Below are 25,096 nucleotides of genomic sequence, written 5' to 3'. Positions count from 1 at the left end.
TTGCAGCAAGACACTTTTATTTTGTACCAGTGGTGTTTTCATGTCAAAATTAAAAATTTTCCATCAGACAAATTAAGCTATTTATCTGTGCAGACTATATTCCAAACAATACTTTTAAAAACAAAACACTGGCTTTTGTGCATACTTAGCGAAGGCAACACCTTGTGATGTGCATGATGTACATCTTTTTTGATTTTAATATTACCATATTCCTTTCTTTGTCCAAATATTGATCAAGTTGCTGCTCATTTCTCTTTTATTTGCTGCATAAATGTATTTATGAGGAAAAGGAGAACATCTGAAAGTAAACACAGCTCTTTTTCATGTTGTGTTTTTCAAAAGGAGAGAAGTAAATGGTTCATTTAGGAGTATGCGTAACCATTTACAGATCTTGACTCTGAGTGTCCACGCTGGTGGACACCACCTTTCCGTCGACGATTTGTTCCACAATGGTCTTCACTCTCCTCTCGACATGGGGCTTGCGCTCTGCGGAGGTGGAGGGAAAAGAGGTCATGAAAACATCCAAAAGAACACGTGGTGTCAATTCATAGATGGAGGAGTGACACTCGCTTACCTTCCACCTGCACCACCTTGCTGATGACCAAAGCCCTTTAAAGAGAGATGACAGTGCGATATGAGTAAGGTCATCCATCTCATACATGGATTGGGAATGAAAGCTCTCACTTTTTCTGCTCATATGATTCTCCATCCAGCAGACGACGGTACTCGGCGATCTCCCTCTCCAGCCTCATCTTGAGGTCCAGCAGCAGTTGGTACTCGGTCGTCTGTTGCTCAATGGACACTTTGAGGCGCTGCAGCTCTTCCTCCAGGTGGTTGATGGTAATCTGAAGTTGGCTGATCTGACTGCTGTATCGTGACTTGGTATCGGCGAGGTTCTGACGGAGGCATTCGATCTGCATGGCGGAGGAGGTAGGCCTGAGCGGAACGGCTACGTGTGGGCACATGCAGTTGCCAGGAAGTTGGCTTACCTCTGTAAGGATGCCCTGATAAGTGATCTCCAAACTCTGGTATGTCCGCTTCAGCTCAGATAGTTGGGAAGAAAAGGTTTTTACATCTGTGCTGTAACTTTTGATTTCGGACTGGAGGGAATCCATCTAGAACACACACAAATAAAACCATTCCATTCACCATTTGCCCGCTTTTCATCCGTTCATTTTCTACAGCTTGTGTCCTCGTTGTTTTTTTTTTTTTTTTTAATTATTAATTTGGATTAACCAATTTTAGGGAAATACATCTTGATTCATGTAACAATTATTCCAGGAAACCTACTAATATTGGAACAATTGATCCATATGTGGCCCCCGTGCCAGACTTTGCTCACCACTACTTTAGTATGTCATTATTTTGTGCATTTTATTGGAAACATTGTATCCCATCTCACCTTCGCTTGGTACCATCTTTCCAGTTCCTGTTTGTTCTTCAGTGCCATAGCTTCATACTGGTCCCTCACTTCTTGAATGATCTTGGAAAGGTCCACAGACGACGGGCTGTCCACGTCGACATTAATGTTACCAGTGAATTGTGACCTTGCTGCATTCATCTCCTGCATCATAGGAAAAAAATATTGGTTATGCACATGTTCTACTGCTGCGAGGATGAGACACAACCAGCAGAGGGGAGCATTTGATTAGAAGCACATGAGTTGAAATGAGCTGACCTCCTCATGGATTCGCTTGAGTTGTGCCAGTTCATCCTTCAGATTCTCTATCTGCATTTTCAGGTCACTAATGGCAACAACCATGCTGTCACGGACCCCTCGAAGACGAGCCAAATCAGACTCCACCAGTGCACGCGTGTTCATCTCCACCTCATATCTTACAGAAAAGACGGGTTACTATTCATGCATCAGGTACTTTTAAATCCATCTTCAACTTACTTCATTTTGAAGTCGTCCGCCGCCAGTTGAGCATTGTCAATCTGCAGGATGATGCTCTGATTCTCTGCATACCTCCTTGCAATCTACAAGAGAAGACATTCTGACGGAATGTGGGAGGAAACAGGAGAAAGAAGCAACATGCCAACTCTACATCGGGAGCAGAGATTCAATTCCAGAACCTCAACTAGTAGTTAGCATGTTTGCCTCAGAAACATGCAAATCCTTAGCCTGATAATCCTTTGAGCATTGTTTTGGAAGTGGGTGTCTTTCCAACATGCATGGATTGTGCGAAGCATTTGCTGGTTATCTGTTATCTAAAAATGTGAACTTGTTATGTGACATGTTCCACCCAGTCACACCCGCTTCCCCATTAAGTCTAATGGTGGATAACGAGTCTAGACTTGCTCTTTGATCCTAGTTTTTTTTTTTGCATTGCAGGAATAGTCACCTGAGCTCGCAGTTCATTGATGGTGACAAAGTAGGCGGTGAAGTCCCTGGCAATGTAAGACCTCTTCTCATAGAACTCTCTGATTTGCAACTCCAACTTCCTGTTGGCAGACTCCAGAGAGCGTACCTGTAGACACAAAACAATTTCAGACAATCAACAAGTCATTAAGTCTTTGCTTGAAGTAGTAATCATTTCTCTGAGAACATTTCAGTACAAGCAGCCGCCATTATATATGTAAGTTTTATTGTTATGTTTTGTGTTGTTACTATCCGACCAAGGCACACGTGTTGAATCTAACAGCACACCACCAAATAGATATGTCAGAAAAAGTGAATACAGTTTGAGATTTGTTTTTTTTTTAGAAAAACATTTAATTGTTCTGTCTGACACCGGCAAAGACCGATATGGAGCCAATAAAAATATTTTGAGACTACCTTGCTGTCTTAATTGTTCATTTTATTACCATGTACAACTAAATATGTCTGTGAATAACAGATATATTAAAATACAAAATGCCTAAAAGCAGTGATTTGGGAAGTACAGTGGCATAGATATTGCTGTTACAATTTAAATGATTTTGGTCATTAACATTTCATACCTTTAATAAAACTCTTGTTAGCTATTTTAATTTTCAATGTTTGATTTGCCCAAACAAATAGTTGTGCCAAGCATTTAAAATGAACAAAATGGTGGTCTATTTTTTTTCAACAACTGTTTATCACTTGAAGAAAATAAATGCTTTTCAAATTAATTCAATGGAATTTCACATGGACCCCTTTGACCTGATTTTTTATTTATCTATTGACAGATTTTAGTAAAATGCTCTGATTCAGTCCGTAGATGACTATTTTAGAAAAAAAAAACAAAGAAGATGTAGAAAGACATTTGTATCCTGCCCTTGTTGCTCCTGATCTCTTACCTTATCCAGATAGGTGGCCAGGCGGTCGTTGAGGTTCTGCATGGTGCTTTTCTCATTAGCCCCCATGATATCAACGCCGAGCGAGTTGCCATAAGAGAGGTCGATGGTGCCCTGGGAGATGCGGGTGCCAAAGCCCCCTGAGCCACCATAAACGCTGGGCGAGCGGCCCTGGTAGAAACCGCCAGAGATGGATGACAGGGCTCCCCCGCCTATCTGCAGTCGGCCCCCGCTCATGCTCATGGTGCTGACGGAGGAGATGCTGCGGGCGCTGGTGCCTGAGCGGCCTAGGATGAGAGACATGGTCAAGAGATACAGGTGGAGGCTGCAATCAACGAGGAGTGACTTCGGATGGCCCAAGTGGACATTTTATAGAGTGCCTGCAGATGCCACAAGTATGTTTGGCATTCTGATAATAGTTTTTTGGGCTTAGTAGGTGGGAACCATTGCTGGCGACAGGTTGACAATCAAGTTCAGCAGCTAGATGTCTGCCTCTGATTACCTGAGTCAATAACACTTTAGAGAAGTAAATGTTTTAAATGGAGTCTGACTGGTTAGACAGCAATTTGATCACTAAGCTTTACATAATTCCCTTTTAAAATGTTCTTTATATGATGCTGTTTTACACGAACATAGATGACAGGACACCGAATAATGACTTAAGAAAAAAAAAACAACACTTTTTTATTTTTAGGATTCAACCAGTTCAATGCAATTCCATCCAGTTTTCTTTTTTGACCAGAGGCATGGATTTTACATCTTATTGCACATTTCCTCAGTGTGGGCTTCTTTAGTTGAACACAAAGCTATTGTTCTGTATTTTTTAATGGCGAAAGGTGGAAACACAGGCTATTTGTATCTTCCGACATCTAGATGCAGGCAGGTCATTCCACTGATAGATTTGGGATAATGTCTTGCCGTGGGTCTGAGAAACTGGATTCTGTTTTTACTATGGGATCGAAAATAAGATCCGAGGCAAAGATAACAGCCAAAGTTCAACTTTGTGGTGCAAGAAACTTGTGATTTTGAAATTATGGGATTCTAACTAAAAGAACAGTTTTGTCCGGGCTGAGTTGAAGAAAGTCATTCAGACCTTCATTTAGAAGATAGTTTAATAAAAAAAAAAGATCCATCAGGCTATGGTGAGTTAGAGAATTGCCCATTTAGTGCATCAGCATAACTGTGCAAACTTCTGCCGTGTCTCCTGATGAGCCCCTAAGTATCATCATAAATAAAAACATGTTGGACCTCAAATTAAATCTTGGGGAACACCTCAAACGTTATCCATGATAACATAAACTTCTCCGCCAGTGAGGTAGGATTTAAACAGGTAGGAAAAGTAGTATTGCCCCCCCCCAAAATGATGCAAGCCCCTTAAAAAGCTTTTTTGGCATTAATTGGGCACGTCCTCTACTGTCATAGCTGCCCATTTGAATTGCGGTTTCATGATAGTATTTCTGCATTAATGACTTCTCTGCTCAGAAAATCATTGCACAGCAAAGAGTTTTCTATTTCAATCTTGAACACTCCACTTTAGCTCACACCCTTCATTGCTGCCAAGCCACATTAACTGCCTATCTCCCATGACATTTACTCACTGCCTCAGCTAGTGGAGCTTCAGCTACGTTCGATCAATTTTGTGCACCACTAATTGCCCTGCATGTCAACAATGTGGATAGTAAAGCAATAACCTTTTAAAGAGAGGTATTTTAACATCCACAAATGGTTTTTAATTGATTTTGTTTGGAATGACTGAAAAGTCAGTTGGTGCTTGTTTTCCAAGTACTAAATGTGACAAAGTGTCACACCTTGTTACACTGGGAACGAGATGATTAAACACATTTCAAAGAGGCATTTATTCAAACAAGTATTTGAAAAGTATGCCTGTGGTGTGCCACACCCTTCAACAGAAATCTTAAAATGTACCTGCAACCTGGTCCGCATGAACTCATTTTGCAGAACCGGCATCTCTTGTTAACGCCCCTGTGTTTATTAAGAGACATATTTCTTAGAAAAAAACAACATGGGCCCTGAAGAAGAAATTACAATTAAATATAGAGGTGTATTGTATATTTTTTTCTATAGGCTTACAATGTATGACATTTGTATTTGGTGTACTTTTGAACTCCTGGAATACAATTCAGGCCACTTCACCAAATTACAACAAAATGCGCTTTTCAGATGCCTGGAATGAGTTTGTGATTATGTTCCTTTTCTGTTAAAGCCCTAAATAATCCACAAATGGTTGTGCACTATGCTCAGATGCAGATGACATCTGCAATACAGAACTGTGAATTTCTGTTAAAAGCACCATAGACATTTTCGCCCCAGACATTTTCGCCCCAGACATTTACAAAGATTGTATTTAAACATGCACAAGTTGTTGCATACTATAAAGATCATTGTACTTCAACATAACAGAACATTTTTAAAGTTAACATAGAAATGAGTACAGAAGTCGTCCAAGTAGAATTGCACGATTGTGTATGCATATGTGCGCTAGTGTATTCTAACCCGGGCAACAGGTGAAGGGAACAAGCGTTTTTGTTGACACATTGATCAGATTTCACTGATGGGTGTGTACGTGTTTTTGTAACTACTTAATTTAAGTTCACGTGGCACTTTCACAGGCTCAAACTCATTCGCATTTGTTTTCCCAGAAGCTGCAAAAGTCTTGCAATTGAATGGATATTGCTCATCCTTTCATACACAATACCTTGTTTCCAATTAGAATACCACAAAGATATTCATTTGGAGCAGTCCAGGCATGTTCAAAATGAAGCAGATGAGTCACAAACGTATTTAAGAGGCTGCTATTGCATCAAACATGCGTAAACCTTTGAAGAAGGGGGTGGAAAAAGTGTTTACACGTGTAGTCAAGCTTATAAGAGATGAGTTATTGTCAGAAATTAAATCACACCCTGTCTTTTGGTTAAAATGCACTTAGGAACTATTGGCTTGCGTGTGTAAATAAATTGACTTGTTTTACAGTTATTGCAGCACAAAAAGCTTTCTCACAGGGTTATTGACAAACGTGCATGTAGCAATGTATCATCACCTTGACGTCCATCTCTCTACCTGTGGCCTAATCAATCAAGAGCATCTGTCATGGACACTTATTGATATTTGTCATTTTTTCCAGCTCAAATGCTTCACCTGTGTTATAAAAAGGGGAGCTGTCAGTAGACGTTTGCTAGGTGGTCATGTCAGGGAACAGGATGGTAGCGTTTGCGTTGGTGTTTGTTTTGCTCGTATGTACTGCTGCTGCTGCTGCAACTGGGAGCAAAACAGTTGAGCGGTTCCAAGCTGGGAGGGAGGAAGCAAAAAGCGCTGCAGGCAGACAGGAGCCTCTGCCGCCACGCACGGTGAGACGGGCACACCTTTCCGAGGATGAGCGTGTCATTATGGCCAAACAAATCATGCAAGCAATCTCAGGTATGTTTGGGGTGTGAAGAAAATGGGTCGAGGCGAGGGCAGCTATCCAACAGGTGCTCCCGCATGTGTGCCTCACGTGGTTCATTTGAAAATGCTCTGTTCAGAGATGGTGAACTCCGACTGCATGATGGACCGTGACTATCAGGGCTGGGTGGATTTTGGACGGCGGGACGCTGAATGAAAGCGGGCCGGCCGCCGATGCTGCTGCTGCTTCTGTGTTCAACAAATGCTTTTGCCTTGAGCTGTTGTTGATTTAATACTCTTGCAATGCCATGAATAAAGTTTTTTGCAAATTCAATCTTGACAACTGAAGCAATATGGAAATACAACATTTTATTCACAGGTGGGATAGTATATACACACACTGCAATATTATAGAGAATGCAAATACAGACAGAGCAGATTCAAAGTGCAGACAATAGTGTTTTGGTTAACGTCAAGCACAAGTGACAATAACGTGCTCTTTGTTTCATTCCCTTTTAAAACTACAGGATCCTATGCCCTTATGCTACAGATAAGTGTGTTAATTCCTCTACTTTCAATGATTGTTCGGTATACGGCTTTCAAAAGTACATATGTACCATTACTGTGTTTTCTAACACAACAGAATGAAATTTCCTATGAAGTCATGAATATGATTATGTTGTTGTTTTTTTAAAAGACATTAATTCACTTGATTTAAAATGAGTGCTTCGGAGCAGTTTGATGCCTAAACAACATTCGCCATGTGAAAACAGCTAAAGGTGAAAATCAACGATTCGGTGCAGCCATTGTTTCGTCCTCTCAGTGCATCGTCATTTACTTCCGTTAATGTAATTATACATGATCATAAGATATACAATATTTTTTGTCAATACAGCAGCTAATACACAGGAACACCAGAATATGTTTCAGTGCAATTTGAAAGTTCACCAGTGTGATAGTAACAAATTACTGCATGGAATTTACATCCACTACAAACAAGTATTTTTACAGGAGAAAAAAAATGTGTCACTAATCTCTACAGCATATGGTATAAAAAGATTATCGCAGCTTTTTCGAAGTTTCTTATTTGTGTGAAAAACTAATCTATTGCCGCAATTAAGCAGCCTGAGTTTGCGTGATTGTCCTGAGATGAAAATAGGTGAACACATTGCCATGACAACAGAAAAGAAGAGGACCATGAAAGTCTGGCTGGAGCGCAAACAGACACAATGTGCAGTGGGCCAAGAGCAGTGTGATGGTTGTCCAAAAAAAAAAAAAAAAAAAATCACAACTCACTATCCTCTAGGCGGCCACTCTGTGCAGCCTGAGATGCTGAAGCTTCTCCAACTAGGTTGAAGCTCAAATTGTTCCTTTTCCCGGCCATGTCCGGGCATGAGCCCCCACCTTTGTCGACGGCGCCGGAGAGCCGAGGCTCTATGCTGTGGATACTGTGTGTGTGTAGGCGGGGAGAACAGGAGGCGGAAATACCTCGTTCTTCAAGAAGCTGTAGGAGCCCCGGTGATGACCGGCTTATATTTAGGGTGGTGGAGGCCGTGAGGCCAAAGCATTGCTGGCAGGATACGGGTGAAGCACTCACGTGCTCACAGTTCGGAGATAATGGCAGGTTGATAGAGTGATGGCTGCAAAAAAATAAAAAAAGAACAAAAATGGGTACAGAATGGTCCAAGCGCTTTCATTATGTTGGCTAGCAGTTGTGGTGAATATTAAAAAAAAAAAAGAAAAAAAAAAAGGTTAACGAGGAAATACTGAGGCAGCACAATCGTGAGGTTATGAAAGCGTCATTAAACAAATTCAACAAGGCACTCGAGTATGAGAGTTGCGCAAACAAGTTAGAGCGGATGGAACAGCTCAACAAGCTTTCAACACACAAGTGGATTTGAGGTGAGGCAATGCGACAAAACAAAAGGGCACACCAATATGGAAATGAGCATCTACGCCATATATTTGACCTCCAGAAAGTCCATGCACTATTACATGCTTTGTGCTGCTACGCGTGTTGTTAGAAAATGCTACTAGTAGCGCACAGATGTTAATTTCCATACATGACTGAATGAGGCCATGGTTAATTTTGTGATGTTCAGAAATTGAGGATTTGAGTAATAGTGGAGCCACCGCCTCTTACTTTGCTCCTTCTAAAGTTGGAGCAAGAGCCTGGACAGACATTTTCTGCCGCTATGGGGGGGAAAGGAAAAGTTGGTCAAACTAGCAAAACTGATCTCAATGACTTCAGTGCACTGTAAAAGAATAAGAACGCCTGATGTGACATCATACAAGGCAGCTGTTCAAAGCCAAGGTTTTGTACGATTCAAGAGATATTTTGCCTGTAAGAAAAAGTTCCGATTCACAAAGAAACCAAATCTTAACACCTGAGTGTCAACGCAGGTGGGAACGCTTGCAACAAAGGAAGAGACCAAAAAACGTGCAAGACAACGACTACAAGAATTCTTACCCAAAAGGGAATGAAGGGGTGTGGAGGGATGGTTGGGGAACTAGGCTGTGGGTTGTGGCAGGAGTGGGAAAAGTCGGAGGGCGGTTGGGACCCGATCGAGACACTGCAGGTTATTGGAAGAAAAAGATCACATTCAATTTCTTACAACGTAGCGTATGCACACGTAAGAACGCTAAAAAAAACCTTTGGGGCGCAAAAGATGACCCGTGAGATAGCGGGGGATCCCTGTACATGTGTTGTAGTAAATACATATATCTGTGTACACAGCAATTAATTGGTGTCTTACCCATGCTGTGAGCTCCTGAGATCAGCGACAGGTCAGGTTCATCCTCCTCCAGGTCGTTCAAACTGTACACGTGCTGTATGTCCACTTCAAGCTCCCTGAAGTCCTTTGTCAGGACGCCAGGACGAGGGTGTAGGATACCCCCCAGGTTTGGTTTGGCCAGCTGTTGCCACTGGTGTAGAGTCACTGAGCCTGAGGGAAACAACCAGAGGAAACAGTGCATGAAAATAACTGACATTTTAGTGCATGTACAAAAGTCCAGTCACAACAAACTCTGTCATAGACTGTGAAGCAGAAATACGGACCTCTATGTCAATGTGCTGCCATAAAATATCTTACTGTGAAATAAAGTGGTACTATATTACTTGAAGGACCCCTCCCTGTGTTGCATGTTTCCTCTTACTTGAACGGCCTTGTAGCATTACAGAAAGAGGACAAAAACACTCAAAGAGCCATGAATGGTTTTTCAGCGAATACCTAAGATAAGTTCTTGGTCATTATATTCAAAATCAAAATGACAGCAAGTACAAAAAAGACTGTTGCTAATGGTAATTTATTACTTAGCAATTCTCATTTGGGATTGTAGAAAAGCTGGTTTTACTTTGTTCCTAAAGCCCTAATGATAACAACCGTCAAATGGTTTTTTAAAACGTTAATCTTGGGAGACCTTTAAAGCCTCATGATACAAGAACAGGTCAGGTTTAAAGAGTTGAGTGTGTGATGATTAGTGTGTGTTACATAATCATGCCGAGGGTGTCTAACATTCTTGGTGTGACATTGCTCACAACAAAAACCCGTCTGAATGTAGAAATGTAGGTTAGTATTGTATGCTCGGAAAGATAAATCAAGCAACTACCTTCCAGAGGTTTGACGATCTGCAGGCGATCAGGCAGGTATGACCTGGATCCTGAGGAGTCACAGGAGTGGCGAGAGCTTCCATTGGAATAGTTGGTACCGGTTGATGTCGCTGGGCTGGAGGCCAGGCTGTCATTTGGTGTCAAGAAGCCACTAGAACCCTCATCCCCGTCACTGTTTGCCGCCAAGGCACGCAGTTTCCGCTCGCGTTCCACATCGAAGAATGGCCGCTCAGACGAATGGTTCTGCTGTCGAGCTGACAAGCTGCGCAAGGCGGCTTCAAGGTCAGGGCCTCCTGGAGTGCCTGGCTGGCCCAGACGCTTAGGCCCACTGATGCTACAGAAATAACGTGACAATGTTACAAATGAGTGGTGACACACAATTGTGTGTTTAGGTTCACTGACGCACCTATCATCTTTTTGGGCTAGACTGGAGCCGGGCTTGTCCTCCAGAGTAAGACTGATGTTGTCGGAGCCATAGTAACTAGTCCGGGGGGTACTGGTAGAGCTGGAGTGCACGGACACCGGGTTTGACCCTGGGAACCCGGGAGAGTGACATAGAGAGCGCAGCCTCACCGACCTGTTCACCACACGTACGGTTTCAAACACACGCCTTGGGTGGGTTCTGCAAGAAGAAAAAAAAAGAAATCTTAAATTTGATTGAAAAAAAAAAAATCATACTTTAAACACTGGTCATAAGCACCATAGACTAAATGAAGTCCACTATTTAAAAGTATAACCCATGTATACACTCCTTGCAAAAAAAAAAAAAAAATATTCAATAGAAAAGCTGTTCAAAATAAATGTGCAGGTGTTTTCATTTTTCAAACTGCGTTCGGGGGAAAAAAAACTGAAATAATTAAATAAAACAAAAAAAACTAGAAATAATTGAGAATACTGTACCTTTACACTTTTTCAGAACCTGATAACGAATGCATACTCCAATGTCACCCTACACTTACTTGTATTCTGACGATGCAGGCGTGTCCAAGCCCTTACGGAAGGTGCCTTCTATCTCCGCTGCCAGGCTGTCCATGGGGAGGACAGAGGCCAGAGCAGTGTAACGCTGCACTGTGCTGTTGGGCAGGCTCTTATTTCGCAGATTTTTGATGTCCTCTCGAGCCTCGTGGAGCATGTCCTCACACTGGGAATACTTGTCCCGCAGGTCTTTGAGCTGCAGACAAGGAAGAGACAAAAATGTCAAGCTTAAATCATTAACGACTGACAATGTACTCTATTATGATCCATTTTAAATAAACAAAAGCCAGAGCAAGTCTCTTCATCAAAGTGAGTTTGAATTGCTTGCCTCAGACTCCAGTTTCAGGTTATTCTCACGGGAGGCACTCAGATGTTGATTCAGCTCCTCGTTCTCATTTGTAATCTACAGGGACCAAAAGAAAGTACAGGATTGGCAGGTTTGCAACTTGCCAGTGCCATTTGTAGAAGCAAGAAATATAGTGGACTTCAAGATATTGTGAAGATGCAGTAAATGTAATTTGAATTATTATTATTATTTTTTTTTTACTCACACGTTTGCAGCGGGCCTGCAGGTCAACAATCTGGGCAAGAAGCAGGCTGATTTCCTCTTGTTGACGAAAAGAGTCTTCCATTTTGCGCGCTAGCTCGTCTGATAGGTCCACTACTTGCTTGTTGACAGAGGCTAAAAAGACACAGGTCCCATATTGCACTTGATTGTTTAGCGCAATCACAATGTTGCAATTCCAATTTGGATGAAGGAGATGACTTACATAGCTCCTCCACACACACCATCATCAGCTCCTGCTCTTGTTCCTCGTAATCCGTAGTCTCTGTGCAGAGCTCATTGGCCTGCAAAAATAATGTTGGGTCTCGTCATTTATGTGGCGATACAAAACATTTAACTTAATTATGGACTACCTTTTTCAAAAATACCAAACAAAAAACATTGATTTAAAAATAAAATAGTTACATTTGAATTATTGCCAATAGGCATAAAAAAGGAAAGGACATGTTTTTTACAGTGAACACTGAAAGACGGTTACCTCCAGTCGAAGTTTGCGGTTCTCGTCCTCTAAACATTTCAGTTTCTGCTGCATGAAGTCATAGTGGACAAAGTTGTTGAGAGAACTGCTTGATTCATTTTTTTTTATTCTGTGAAGAACAACATTTTCCCCATATGAGAAAGACAGTTACATTTGGTCTAAATATGTGTTGATCGTTGAAAAAGAAAAAAAATCATTCGTTATTTAAATCAATTGGGGTAATAGTAAAAGAAATATTGTAAAAACGACGAAAAGAAATTGTATGGAAAATATAAAATAGTAAAAGAATATATTAAAAACCAAATGTAAATGTGTGGGTACAAATATGTGCTAACAGTAGACGACTATTAGAATAGTGACCTGGAGTTTAAATGCAGCCTCAATGGCAGGCAACGATCTCTTAATTACATCCGGCCAAAGGAGTTGTGTCAATGCTTCTCACGTTAGATTCTTGTGCTACTTCTAATCCCCACTGACCAATCGCAACCTTCCACAGACATTCACACTTCATAGGCATTAGAGGAAGGACCTTAAACCAGTTTAAACTCCATTTATCACATCTGTGTCAGTTCCTAAATGGTAATAATTAAACCACAAAGCTTCGCTCTATGCTGTGCATGCCAAAGGTGTTAAACTTTTTTTGGGGCAGGCCATATTGTAGTAATGGATCATTTAATTTTAAATTAGATGTCCAGGAAAATAGTTGAATAATTGTTCAATTTAATTCATATAAACTTCTTATAATACAAACAGTTGCACTGACCATAAACCTCCAGATTATTTTCCGTATTTTTATTTATTTATTTATTTTGCAAAGTATCACTGAAAACAGATTCCTTGACTAAAAATTGCCAGATTAGCTTCTGTAGGTTTTTGTATGGAATGCTAAGACTTTCCGCGGCATCAGCACTTTACCACCAAAAGATCACGTTTTCATGATGATGATTATGCAGCAGAGAACTTTTTCGGACATTTCTGAATCTCTCTTTGTGCTTGTTGTACTCACGTTGAGTGTGATTCAGCATTTTCTATCTCCTCCGTGCTTGCGTAGAACTGGAGAAGGTCATCTCGCATAGAAAGCTCATGACGCAGTTGAGCAATCTGAGAAATAGTTCGCCATAAATTGAGTTCATCTCAGTAAAAGACTCACAGTTGAAGTGCAATTTAACTTAAGTATAATTGGTTTTAGTTGTACCTCCTCCTTTGCACTCTCCAGCTGTTCATCCAGTATTCCATTTCGGCTTGTCAGTTCTTGGTTTTGTTTCAGGAGCGACTGACCAATCCGTGCTGCTAACTCCAGATCACGTTCTTTCTGGAGAATATCACATTCATACAAAGTGTACAATGATGCACAACAAAGGAGATACTCTTTCTTGACCCAAATAAGCAAATTGTGCTCATGTATTGAGAGGAAATTATACTAAAAGTGATTCAAGTTTAATCCTCTTTCGAGTCTTTATTATCATGTGTGCGCGTGTGTGTGTGTGTCCTGTGCGTCTTACCTCTTCCAGCAGGTGTGTGACTGCCTTAATGTCATGATATGTCTTGGTGACCTGGCCAACTCTGTCTGAGCACAGCACTAAGAAAAGGAGGCAAAGAGATTTCATTATTACCTCTGCATCCTTCATACATTTCTCACACAAGAAGGCGTGAACGCCGTTCCAGCTCATTTGCGACCCTCCTGAGGATAAGCGGTTCAGAAGATGAGGGAATTTATGAATGGATGCTGCAGGTGATTTTCACTCTGCATAGTATGCGGCTCAACTGAAGCAATGACGTGCATTCTCATTCATCCAGATCTTTTCTTTCTCAGGGGCATTGAATGGATGGCAACTGCACAGTTCTGAGAGTCTTCTCAAAGATGTTTTGCCTCTCATCCAAGACAACTTAATAAGTTCATGCAACAAAGCTTAGTCTGACCAAACAGAGTTGGTGTGGGGGAAACAAATCAATACACTTCACTGGTTCGAAATAAACTTGTTACAACAACAAAAAGGAATCGATTCATTCATGTGGAGCCGCTTTCAACTAATAGGATCGCTATCTGACTGACCACATTAGCTTGATCCTTTTTAGCCGAGATAAGACACCTATAAAACCTGGTTCGCCTGGATACCAATATAGCACAATTGGGGGGCAGGGGGTGGATTTAGACTTTTGTTTATTGGGAGAACAATATTGTCTGAGAATAGATCCATGACCAAATTACATTAGATGACATGATATGCAAGATTAATTGGTGATGGGCTCACTTACAGTGCATAACAATTTACGAGACCAACACACAATGTAAGGTTTGCATCACAAATGCCCCAATTCGAGAATGTTTTTTTTTATGTTATCGGTGATGGTTAATATAGTACCAAGCGGTACGAAGCAATGTTAAAATCTGTGAATCAGCCAAAACTTGTGGAAAGCCACAAAAGGCTAAATTGACTGTCCCCACAGGCACACGTGACCAAATTACACGTTAATCAGTGTAACAGTGTGGCGTATGACATCACCAAGTAAAAAATACCACTCAACCCCATGGCAACAACACTACACTGTGGTTCTATTTTGGCTTTGAGTAAAATCGTGCCTTGGCTGCAGTGTCAGTTTTGCTTTGAAACTTCATCGAGCCGAGCTGGTCATGTCATTGCCTGAGAAATTCTGGTGGGAGTGCTTACTTATTGTATTCATCTGCTCCACCAATTTGTAGCAGTGGGAAAGTGCAGATCGTCTGGCTTTGACACATTTTGAGAAATTACTAAATATCTATTTTGATTGTTTAATTTCACCCTTCATGGGTGGGCAGGCAAACCATAGACTCAACTATCTGCATACAAAACACTAAAAAAAAGTACATTTCCCTTTTTAAAGAAAAATGATTGCATCACACATACTAACATAACTAAATATTGCAACAATTTGTAGTACGCAAATTGCAAGAGGAGTGTGAGGAATTCAAATGTCATCAAAATAATACACCTGCCTTTGATGCAGGTTGACTTTGAATTTGAATCTCAATATCCAGTTGTTCATTTCAGGCCAAGCACCTAAGTCTGAATAACCGGAATGAGGTGTGACGTTTGAATCTCAGCAAGGCTTTTGTCATACAACATAGTAATTAGATTGGGCTCCTTGGATTTGGATGCCAAACACTTTGTAAGGGTAGCTGTCACAGTATCTAATAAGGCTAATGGAGAAAATCTAATGGCCTCTAGCTGAGATGACACTTGAATCAATTGTTGCGCTTGATTTATAGAAGACAAATGACAAGTGCATCGCACTGAGCCTGTTGATTTACTGCAGTTTAGCTACTTCCATCTTTTCTAAATAAAGATGGCCTGAACACACTGCAAATAGGATGAACAAAGTATGGACATGGTGCTTTAAAAGTATACCAATTGGCATGACATTTTTTAAATGTGTTGGCCTTAGAGGTCATGGCTATGTAACAGTTTAACTACCCGTTCCTCTTAGGGTCAGTAACAGGTCAAAAAGGACTTGGAGAGATTAGCTCAACTAAATTTCAGGTACTCTAATTGTGTATAGAGGAAAATATACTTTTATGCACTGTACAGATAAAGTAGAGTTAACGCGAGGACTGATAAATATTTCGACCGGGTTTCATATCAAGTAAAATATAAAAATAACTGCATTTTTCTATCTTAAACCAGATTTCATTTGGAAAATCTTTCAGAAGCACAGGTTCCATTCACTACACCACAGGTTCCCGAAGAGCGAGGGCACATTGCCAGAATCTCACAGTTGATAAATATTCACGCGATCCCCTGATCTTAACTCCCAGGAGGACAAGGAAAAACACCCTCCCAAAAAACAAAAACAAAAATCTACACAATTTACTTGCACTTGACGTGGCAGCCTCACAGCGCAGGGAGATGAACGTAAGAGATTTGCTATGACAGCTAAAGGTTTTAGGCTTCCGGTGCTAATTCTAGCTAGCTATGTAAACCAATAACCTAATACAGTACTGTTCTCCTAAGGACGGGCATTGCTGACTTAGGCGTACTTATAACGTCTGTTGGAGTGCAAGGATCAGACAGGGAAGGATAAACTCTGAGATTAAGATTCACATTGTTCCATCGTCTATTGTTGCACAATAATGTCAAGACTTGCCAAGCCTGAAGGCATCATTCTTGCAACGCTTTCAAATTCCTGAGGGATTTTAAAAACACATTACCAAAATGAGAGAATAGTCCAAAGTATCTAAAATGTCTAATATTTGTAAAACCTATACGACAGACAGAGATGGATCTTCATTGCCCTGTTTTTCAGAGGAACGCCTGTGTCGCAGTGCTGGGATTGGTGCCAGCAATATGCCCATTTTGAGAATCAGCAACACAGAGGATGAATCAAGAGTATGCTTGACAAATGTGTTGCTATTAAATCACCGGATACCCTATAATAGCAATATTAAATTCTGTGAGAAATGATTAAACATTAAAGTGGTTGTAACTTTACTTGATCATTAGTTTCATTCAATGATATCTACCATCACTGAGCTAGATCTAGGGCAGCGGCACACATAATGTAGGCCTAATAAATGCCCAATCAATCAAATTCCTTCAGTATAGAGGGTCGGCTTGACCATTTTATAAAATAGTAGGAAACTTCCTTTCACTGTCTATACATTACTAAGAGCGCTAATTATTATTGGAAAATCAAACTATTATTTTATATTTCATAAAATACATGTCAATACAATATTTTGTCAAAACTAACAGGAGAGACCTGTAAACAATCATTTTGCAACTGTTAATCATTGCATGACCCTCAAAGTCATGACTCCAAAGCTTGCACTCTGCAGTACATGCTGCACATAGTTAAGTATTAAAGCTCTTATATAACACAAACCTCATCATTTGAGCCAGAAAACTAAATCTACTCAAGAGACGCTAAACATTTTAAAGCTCCTCCAGGAATCCCTAATATCAATTTCATCATCCTCATCCCTTATCTCACCTTCCTTTACCTCCCTGCAAAGGTTATTGTTGTTGTTATTGTTGTTATTGTTGTTGTCGGCGGTGTTGCTGTTGCGGCAGGTTTTGTCCTCTAGCACAATATCGACGGCGCTCCTCTCTTCTTCCTCCTCCTCGGATGCAGAGGAGCTCCACACCTCCATGGTGACCACAGAAAAACTGCACTCAGTCTTGCCATCCATCATTTAAATCCTCCTGATTCTACTGTTGCTTTCCCATGCACGTTTGTCGTCTACCCAGCATCATGCCGTTGGCTCGTGTGTTCGGTAAAAACAAGATCCCCTTGCCTTGGAGGGAGTGGATACACCTGTGTTTGTTTGTGGCAAAGACTCCGAGCTCCTTGGTGCTAATGCATAATCCATCAGTCTGTAAGGTCCATCTGTCGTCATTCCTGCCTACGTTCACCTGACCACGTTGGACGACTGAGAAAGGACAGAAGGAAGAAAGTGGAGGAGGGGTCATGGATGATGCAAGCTCTAATTCACAAGCCAGATGAGCTCACGTTGAGCCCCCTGGCTCATCCACTTATATGAATATTGGTGTCCTATTGATATAATGGTGCAAAATTCTAAATGGCAACGCTGGTACAGTGAGAATGATGTCATATTAAGCTCATCCACCCCCGTGCAACAATGAATGGTAGTTTCCAACCGCGTCAATGGGAGCTCTGATTCACCACACAAACTTGATGTCAGCATGATAGAGAGAGGGCTCTGCGGAAGATTGGTGAAGACAAAGCCACACCCACTCACTTTGCATCGGGTTGATGGATTCAGAGAGAATACATTCAGACTGTGGTGGGTGGAATGTTTTTCAGTTTTCTTTCCAAAAAAAATACAACCTTCATACTAATCGTATATTAAGATAAAAAGACTGAACTGATAAGTAATAATAATAATAATATAAATCATAAATATATAATAGTAAAATGAGTGGATGCGCACACTTAATGCAATGAAACCTTCACTTGAATTACAAAAATATATAAAAACAGCAAATAACTGTGCACATCTTGCACATTAGAAATTTATAACAGCAACAAAGAAAGGGAATTTTCATGTATGCAAGACGTCATTGAGTGTATGATGCAAACGTTTCAAAACATTTCACATTCTCACATCTGGTCTTGACCCTTAAAGTTGCTAACGCAGACACTGCAAGGTTTGAAATATTAACCAACTTCATACATTTTTCACATGTATAAGTGACTCTGGATCAAATGTATCACGCAAGACAATTTTAAGAATCTTAAAAGCTTAGCAGATTAAGTCCAACCGTCTACGGCAGGGGTCGTCAATCCTATTTCTCTGGGTCTTGTGTCCTGCATGTTTTCTATGTCTCCCTGCTGCAACACACCTTGTTCAAATTGAGTCCAAAAAAAAAACAAAATAATGGTATTAAGAGAAAAGTCAAGAAACGGCAAGAAAAACCGATATGCAGGCTGGATGGAGGTACACTGATCAGGACTAATCTGAAGGCACCATAGCCCCCATGCACACAAAACAAAATCAATACAACATACTCTCACTCTTACAAACGAAGGCATGTATTTGATGACGGTAGTCTAAATTCCAAATATTGGCAGCATTGAAGATGTAACAGAGGGGTACGCAGAAACTAAACAACACCATATGCTGACTGACAAAGAACCAGACACTCGAGTTAGCAGGATAGTCTGTCCTGCTCCACATAGGAACATGTGTTTTGGCATCGCTTAAGTACAGCCTAACTAGTATAATGAGGACGCAGCGATGTAAGCTCATGAGTTCCTATTCCTCCAAACAAAGGGTCATCAAGAGTTTCAAGATGGTGGCTCTCAGCTCTTTTTTTGCAAAAATTAATTACTGAAGACAGCACAATTTTGGATGATAGTATTTTTCTCTTCTACAAGACCAACACAAAAAACAAAAATAAGCAACCAATGGAAGCCCAGGGAATAGTTATTGAGTGAAGCTAGTTAAGTAACTTATTTTTTGTTATAAGTATGCACCTCGAAAAGTAATGTGATTATACAATACTCCTTTACCAGTTACTTGATTTCAAAAGTAACGAAATTAGATTACAAGTTTCATATTGCTTTGACTTTTCTTCAGAGACTCACCCTTGCCACAACGCCAGTAAAAACCCACAGTGACTAGGATAAGTATCTTTAATCTAAGACAGTGAGTAACTGAATAATTTACTCAAATTCAAGTCAAGTTCTCTTTTGCTGTTACTGGCATCACTAGGTAGGTCACACGCACACCAAGTTTTAAAGTCAAACTACACCAGAAGAATCCCACCAGTATAATGCGCACATTTCATGACCCCATAAAAAAAAATCAATGGTATGGACAGGTATTTTTAAATACTACATCCTAGCACGCATGTTTTCAACATGGCCACTTGGCTATTCTGTCTGCAGATCTACTGTTTAGGAAGCCAAGTGACACAAGGTTAAGCAGCTTGGTGACATTGCTGACCTACGCAGCAGTGTGTGGAAGGGAGGGCGGCAAGTGAAGTAGAATCTTTGTGCACTTGAGATCACAGCAGACAAGGCTGACACAAAAATGTAATTTGTAGACAGAATGAAGGGGCATTTTGAGACATTGCACTAATGACAAAAACATTTTTTTTTTTTTTGGGAGGGCTTTTTCTCATAGCTCTGGTTATGATAATTGCCATATTATGACAATGAGTTTTGGTGGGTGTAGCAAGTTAAACAAGCTGTTCTGAATAAATAAATAAACAGTACATTCCTGCAAGCAGACAACAAAATCAGTAAAGTCTTGCAAGTGTTTAATGAAATGTGGAAAAACCTCTGACCTTTAAATTCCAAAAATGATTAAGACTGTATGTTAAGCGGGGGAAAAAAACTCACAGAAGTACTTGAAGGTCTCATCAATTTGCTGGTGTGTGAGGCCCAGGACGACCTCTGGCTGCAGCAGAGGGGTGTGCAGCCAGTCGTCATTGTCGTAGCCAAATACACAGTCTGCTCGGAGAGTGTAGTTGGGCTGGCCCTCTGACAAGAGGCTGACTATCTCTAACTCTGGCAGGTCTGCACAGAGGTCTGAGTACAGGACATCTTTGTGTTAGCGTGGATGCATGCGCATTTATTTAAATCAAAACCATTTTTTATAGTACATTGTCCTACCTGTGAGAGTAGATGCATCGAGGCAAGATGCTTGTCCCAGTTCTCCCTCAGCTGTGCCGAGCTGAATAGGTTGGGGGTCTAGATCCAGGGCCCCCGCCACCTCCCCCCAACCCCCATGGAGGGAGAGGGCTGACTGGGTGTCCAGGTGGGCCTGTGTGAGCCAGGCGGGAGGAGAAAGAGCAGCCGGAGAAGAGCAGCGGTGGGATAGTTTGTCAGAAGCTGGAAAAGTAAAGGCCGACTCTGTCCCCTGGTGGCTGACCGTGACAGCACAGGACAATGCGTTTGGATGTAAAGCGGCAGCAACAACTAAAGGAAAAGAAGAGAGGGAAATAAAAGGGTGGAAAATTATTAAAATGTGGTTGCAACGTATTTTTGCATACTTGTAACTCCCATACTGGTTATTGTGGTCATACGACACATTTCAAAAGACTCAACAGAAAACTATAAATGAACAATTTGTTGTTTAATGAAAGGAGCCTTTGACTAAGGTGTGCAGGAGGGCTGGGCCTCCTCATGTGTTTTCGCTCATATTGAGTTACCACAGCCTGAAGCTGCACGGATCAGGTTCTTCGGCATAACTGTAACACACCCATGGAGAAACTCTGCAGCAAGTGCTTGCCCACATTTACATGTAAACTGTTTTGTTTCTTAAGTTTAAAGCCTATCTTCTGACAGTAATAGCTAAATGCTTAACATTTAGATATGTGCCCCAAATGCAATTTCTCTGAAGTGTATCTGTGATGTTTGTTTTATTTAAATTAGGTAGATGTGAGACATTATCAGATGAAAGCATTAACATATGCAATGATCAATTTACGGAAGAGTTTTGTTGTTAATGGCTTTTGTTTTCCAGCTGGCATTCTGAACTATTGAACCCATACAGGACAACAGTATTAATCCTTACCCAAACATCTACAACAATTTAAAATGAGTTCATTTTATTCATTCCTAATGGTGCTTTGCAGCTGCACCCCTATGTAGCACACAGTGCAACTGTTTAAACAGGTCAGTTAACATTGAATTGATAGGCGCATTATCAGAATGAATATTAGCATAATGAGACTTTTGTGGATAAAACACTTTCTTTGGAAGTTTTTTGGCATCCAAACAGGCGTCCTTTTGTCAAGGATTAAGTTGGTAAAAAGAAATGTGTTGTGTTCACCACGTCAGTCAGCAGAGGCCACTGTTGCCAATGGAAAAGCTACATTAATATAACATTTCTTACCGAATAAAAACTCTTGTGTTAACAGCATCACAGTTACATGCTATAAATATGACATGACCTCTCTGCTCCACTTGGGGTAACAATGGGACACATGATACCTCCATCCAGTAATTGAAGTCAACTCCACATGCTTCCAGAGGGCAAAGGGTTCAGCTCTACTGTCACCCTGAGCAGAACGCAGACACTCTCACCTAATTAGGAATAAATAACTTGACCCCCACCAATCCCGTCCCACACACCCCACAAACTCCTGCCAGCACACATATCGCTATCACAAACCCTTTAGTTTGACTTATTCCTGTTAGATTGCCTGGCTCTCTCCTGAGTGTGTTGGTTTGTGCCGCCCAACTATTCATTACCGTTTTTTTCCATGTATAGTGCGCAATATTTTACTAATTTATTGTCCTAAAATCTGGGGTGCGTATTATACATGGGTACAAAGAAAAAAAAAAAAAAAATTATTTTTTTTTTTATTTTTTTTTAATTTTTTTTTAAATAAAGTCATGGTACAACAAAACCAACAACAGGACTGACCGACAAAGTCGTGGAACAAAAAGACAGGGTGACATTACCAAAGACAGGAACAGAATGACAGTAACACATGCAATGATCCAACGGTGAGCGAGGGGCAGACAGGACTTAAATACAAAACACGTTACATCGATTGAGGTGACACAGGAAGAGCGGGGTGACACGAACAGAAACTATGGCAACCTAGACACATAGCAAAACTGGGGACGAGACATGACAAATCTCCCCCGAAATAAAACTCACCTTTCTTCTTGTTTGTTGTCAATCGCGCATCGCATTCAGCCATCCTGCCCAACACACTTAGTAAAATTCATAATTGACGACACATCGTTTGATGCGATGGTGCAATCCTCGATGGTGTGTTATTGTCAAATATTGTTTGTTTTTTAATCTCCATCGCGGACCGGACGTCATACGGAGGCCGCCATTACAGATGCGCAGAACGGTTGCGCAAGACACGTCAGCTATATAAAGAGCGAGAGTTCAGTTCTCCACCTATTAGTTTCAATTCACAGTTTAATTAGCAGTTTCAATCAGCAAATAACAAAATGCGTATTACAGGTAATATTTTATTTCACAACACTTTCCCTTGTTCCTTTCGTCTCTGCTGTTCACTTCAAACACGCTCCATACGAACGCAATGCTCTCTTATCAGACGCTTGCTCGATCACTTGCTCGTTTGCTGTCACAATGTACCCTACACAAATCCGAAACATTTGTTGCGGCTCCGAGTCACGACGAGGGGCAAGTTTTGGTTTCCAAGGGTGTTTTTATTCCTCTTCAACGTCTCTCCCATACAGAGCCGCCGTGTGCGCACGGAGCGCGGTGGTGCGTTTAGGGGCAGTCGGAGAAATCAACGCCAACAAAAAAAATGACATCCAGCCTAGTTAAGACCATACCAAAGACTTTAAAAATGGGACCCATTGCCTCCCTGCGTGTGTGACGATCTTTGGGACTTAAAAAAAAAAAAAAAAAATTTAAAAAAATTTTTAAAAAAATTCATAAAAATTGGGTGCGTATTATACATGGGTACAAGCTTTTTTCCAGCATCAGCATGCCATTGTTAGGGGTGCGTACTATACATGGGGGCGCACTATACACGGAAAAAAACGGTATTTGCAGCCCATGTTTTGGCTCTCGCACCCAACACTATTAATTTTTCCAGACAGCGTGTAAACATTATTAATTCTTACATGGGAAGCTTCACACAAAACCAAGATCGGACAATTCTAATTTGGCAATAAAGCAAAGAACACAGTTGGATTATCTCACCTGCGGTCAAGCCTGTTGTCTACTTTGTAGTGATACTGGACATGATTATTAACCAGCAACTTAGTGTTTGTAACTAAATCTTGACAGTGTGACATGGGTGATTCTGCAAAACAGCTTTTGAAACCATAACTGCACTAGAAAATTAACTTCATTAAAACTTGAATCATCTGCTACACTGTAATGATCAATAATGATCATTAATGATCATTATTAATCATGTCACCAAATGGCTTGCATTTTACCAGGTGAAGCAAACAGTCTTTGTCCTTGGAACTTGGACCTGAGCTTAACTCGGCAAGATCCTCAATGGCACTGAGTGCAAAGAATGCAATGCCCTGCCAGGAGGGTATGTACGTGAGTGAAGGCACATAGCTTTGCAAGGGGGGAGTGACTTGGCAAGGGAGCGAATGAGCCATCGTGATATTGATTAACAGCCCACACCAAAAAAAAATGCAGTGCATGAGAGAATTTAAAAATAATACAGCAACACTTTTTTTTTACCTTTGAATTGTAACTCAACAGGAACTAACCATTAATATTCAAAGTCATTTGTGAAAACAAATAATCTTTGTGTTTAATCCAAACAAGACATTTGCAAACACCTGCTTTTATTTCGATTTTGTTAATTCTATGCCGCAATACAAAACCTTACCGATGTTAATTTTATAGAAACATACAAATCAGAGCTCAATGTATTTTTCATCTCTTTTACAATCGCGTTAATACATTGAAATGTTTTTTTTTTTCTTGAAACTTCAACGCAAGTTTGAATTGATAACGACGTATAATTTTTATGATTTTTTATTGTTAAATGTCCAATAATTGAGACTTTGACGTAAACATATCAAACACTACAAAGGGGCACATGGTCATCTTTGGTGTAATAATTATGAAAATTAAAGTCCGATTTAAAGCCAATTTTAAAGGTATAGACTGTGACAGTTCAGGGCTAGCATTTTCTCAATAACTTAATTTCCCAACAAAGCTGTGCATGGCTCTGTTTAATATAACACAACATGCTCCTCAACTAAACTTGACAGGAGGGAATGACTGGTTACCACTAAAATCTAATTATAGAAACACTCAACTAAGATAATTATCAACTAAGAAATGCAACTAAGTTAAGATATAAAGCTATTTTCAAGACTTTAAAAAGTTAAAATGGGAGTTAGGGGGTATGGGACGTAACAGGAAGGGGGGGGGGGGGGTCAATGTTAACAAGAATGTCACCCTAACAACTGTGAGAGCTATATGTGGACAGAAAGCTCACGTGAAAGAAAAGTGGTCACAAAATAACCCCAAGTACCATTTTACTTGTTCTATAAAAGGCAATTGGCACTGCAGTCACCTTCAGTAACTTTGGCTCAAAACCAACCATCGGACAATAAGTCCTACCAACTAGAAAGCATGAATAACATTCATATGATTCCCAAAACGTTCTTCACCAATTTGTGTGGTGTATGCGAGCTTATCCGAGACTTTGACCTAACACCACAGTTGGTCCCCGCAGAAGTTTTACATTACTGTACAAATCCTCCATACAACATGCAACTCATATTTTTCACACAGATAGCTGATCAAATTACAACTCGAAAAAGAGAAAATCGCCTGCGTGAACCCTCGTTTACCTCAATGAAACCACAGGTTTTAACGCAAACACAA

At 40.6% G+C, this 25,096-nt stretch overlaps 3 protein-coding genes and 1 long non-coding RNA gene across 4 annotated transcripts in view; 1 reads left to right on the top strand and 3 right to left on the bottom strand.

Moving 5' to 3' along the window:
* LOC133151196 (keratin, type I cytoskeletal 17-like) lies at nucleotides 1–3,620 on the bottom strand. Its single transcript, XM_061274002.1, has 9 exons — nucleotides 3,265–3,620; nucleotides 2,346–2,471; nucleotides 1,898–1,980; nucleotides 1,679–1,835; nucleotides 1,403–1,564; nucleotides 990–1,115; nucleotides 685–914; nucleotides 575–609; nucleotides 1–486 (listed from the first exon to the last, which is right to left on the bottom strand). Exons 1-9 carry the CDS (start codon nucleotides 3,562–3,564, stop codon nucleotides 383–385), a joined length of 1,323 nt encoding a protein of 440 aa, XP_061129986.1. The 5' UTR covers nucleotides 3,565–3,620; the 3' UTR covers nucleotides 1–382.
* Nucleotides 3,621–5,651: 2,031 nt separating this feature from the next.
* On the top strand, nucleotides 5,652–6,994 carry LOC133151197 (gastrin/cholecystokinin-like peptide). Its single transcript, XM_061274003.1, has 2 exons — nucleotides 5,652–6,696; nucleotides 6,801–6,994. The coding sequence occupies exons 1-2, from the start codon at nucleotides 6,465–6,467 to the stop codon at nucleotides 6,875–6,877; spliced, it is 309 nt and encodes a 102-aa protein (XP_061129987.1). The 5' UTR covers nucleotides 5,652–6,464; the 3' UTR covers nucleotides 6,878–6,994.
* A 20-nt stretch (nucleotides 6,995–7,014) lies between these two features.
* Nucleotides 7,015–20,275, bottom strand: hap1 (huntingtin associated protein 1). The gene is given in 16 exon segments (XM_061274000.1): nucleotides 7,015–8,007; nucleotides 8,009–8,300; nucleotides 9,131–9,233; nucleotides 9,417–9,605; nucleotides 10,270–10,604; nucleotides 10,677–10,892; nucleotides 11,230–11,441; nucleotides 11,574–11,648; nucleotides 11,797–11,955; nucleotides 11,957–12,094; nucleotides 12,289–12,397; nucleotides 13,295–13,389; nucleotides 13,484–13,600; nucleotides 13,791–13,867; nucleotides 17,257–17,695; nucleotides 20,134–20,275. Coding segments are annotated over 15 exon segments (2,364 nt in total). The 5' UTR covers nucleotides 17,459–17,695; nucleotides 20,134–20,275; the 3' UTR covers nucleotides 7,015–7,962.
* Nucleotides 20,276–20,570: 295 nt separating this feature from the next.
* Nucleotides 20,571–25,096, bottom strand: part of LOC133151198 (uncharacterized) — a 6,576-nt gene continuing 2,050 nt past the window's right edge. Inside the window, exon 3 of the long non-coding RNA XR_009713868.1 lies at nucleotides 20,571–20,712. This is a non-coding gene — a long non-coding RNA (uncharacterized LOC133151198). The remainder of the gene's footprint in view (nucleotides 20,713–25,096) is intronic.

This window comes from Syngnathus typhle, linkage group LG3 (assembly GCF_033458585.1).
Source record: "Syngnathus typhle isolate RoL2023-S1 ecotype Sweden linkage group LG3, RoL_Styp_1.0, whole genome shotgun sequence".
Classification (NCBI taxonomy): domain Eukaryota; kingdom Metazoa; phylum Chordata; class Actinopteri; order Syngnathiformes; family Syngnathidae; genus Syngnathus; species Syngnathus typhle.
The sequence above is the reverse complement of the archived record's forward strand: the minus strand, read 5'-3'. Positions and strand labels throughout refer to the sequence as shown.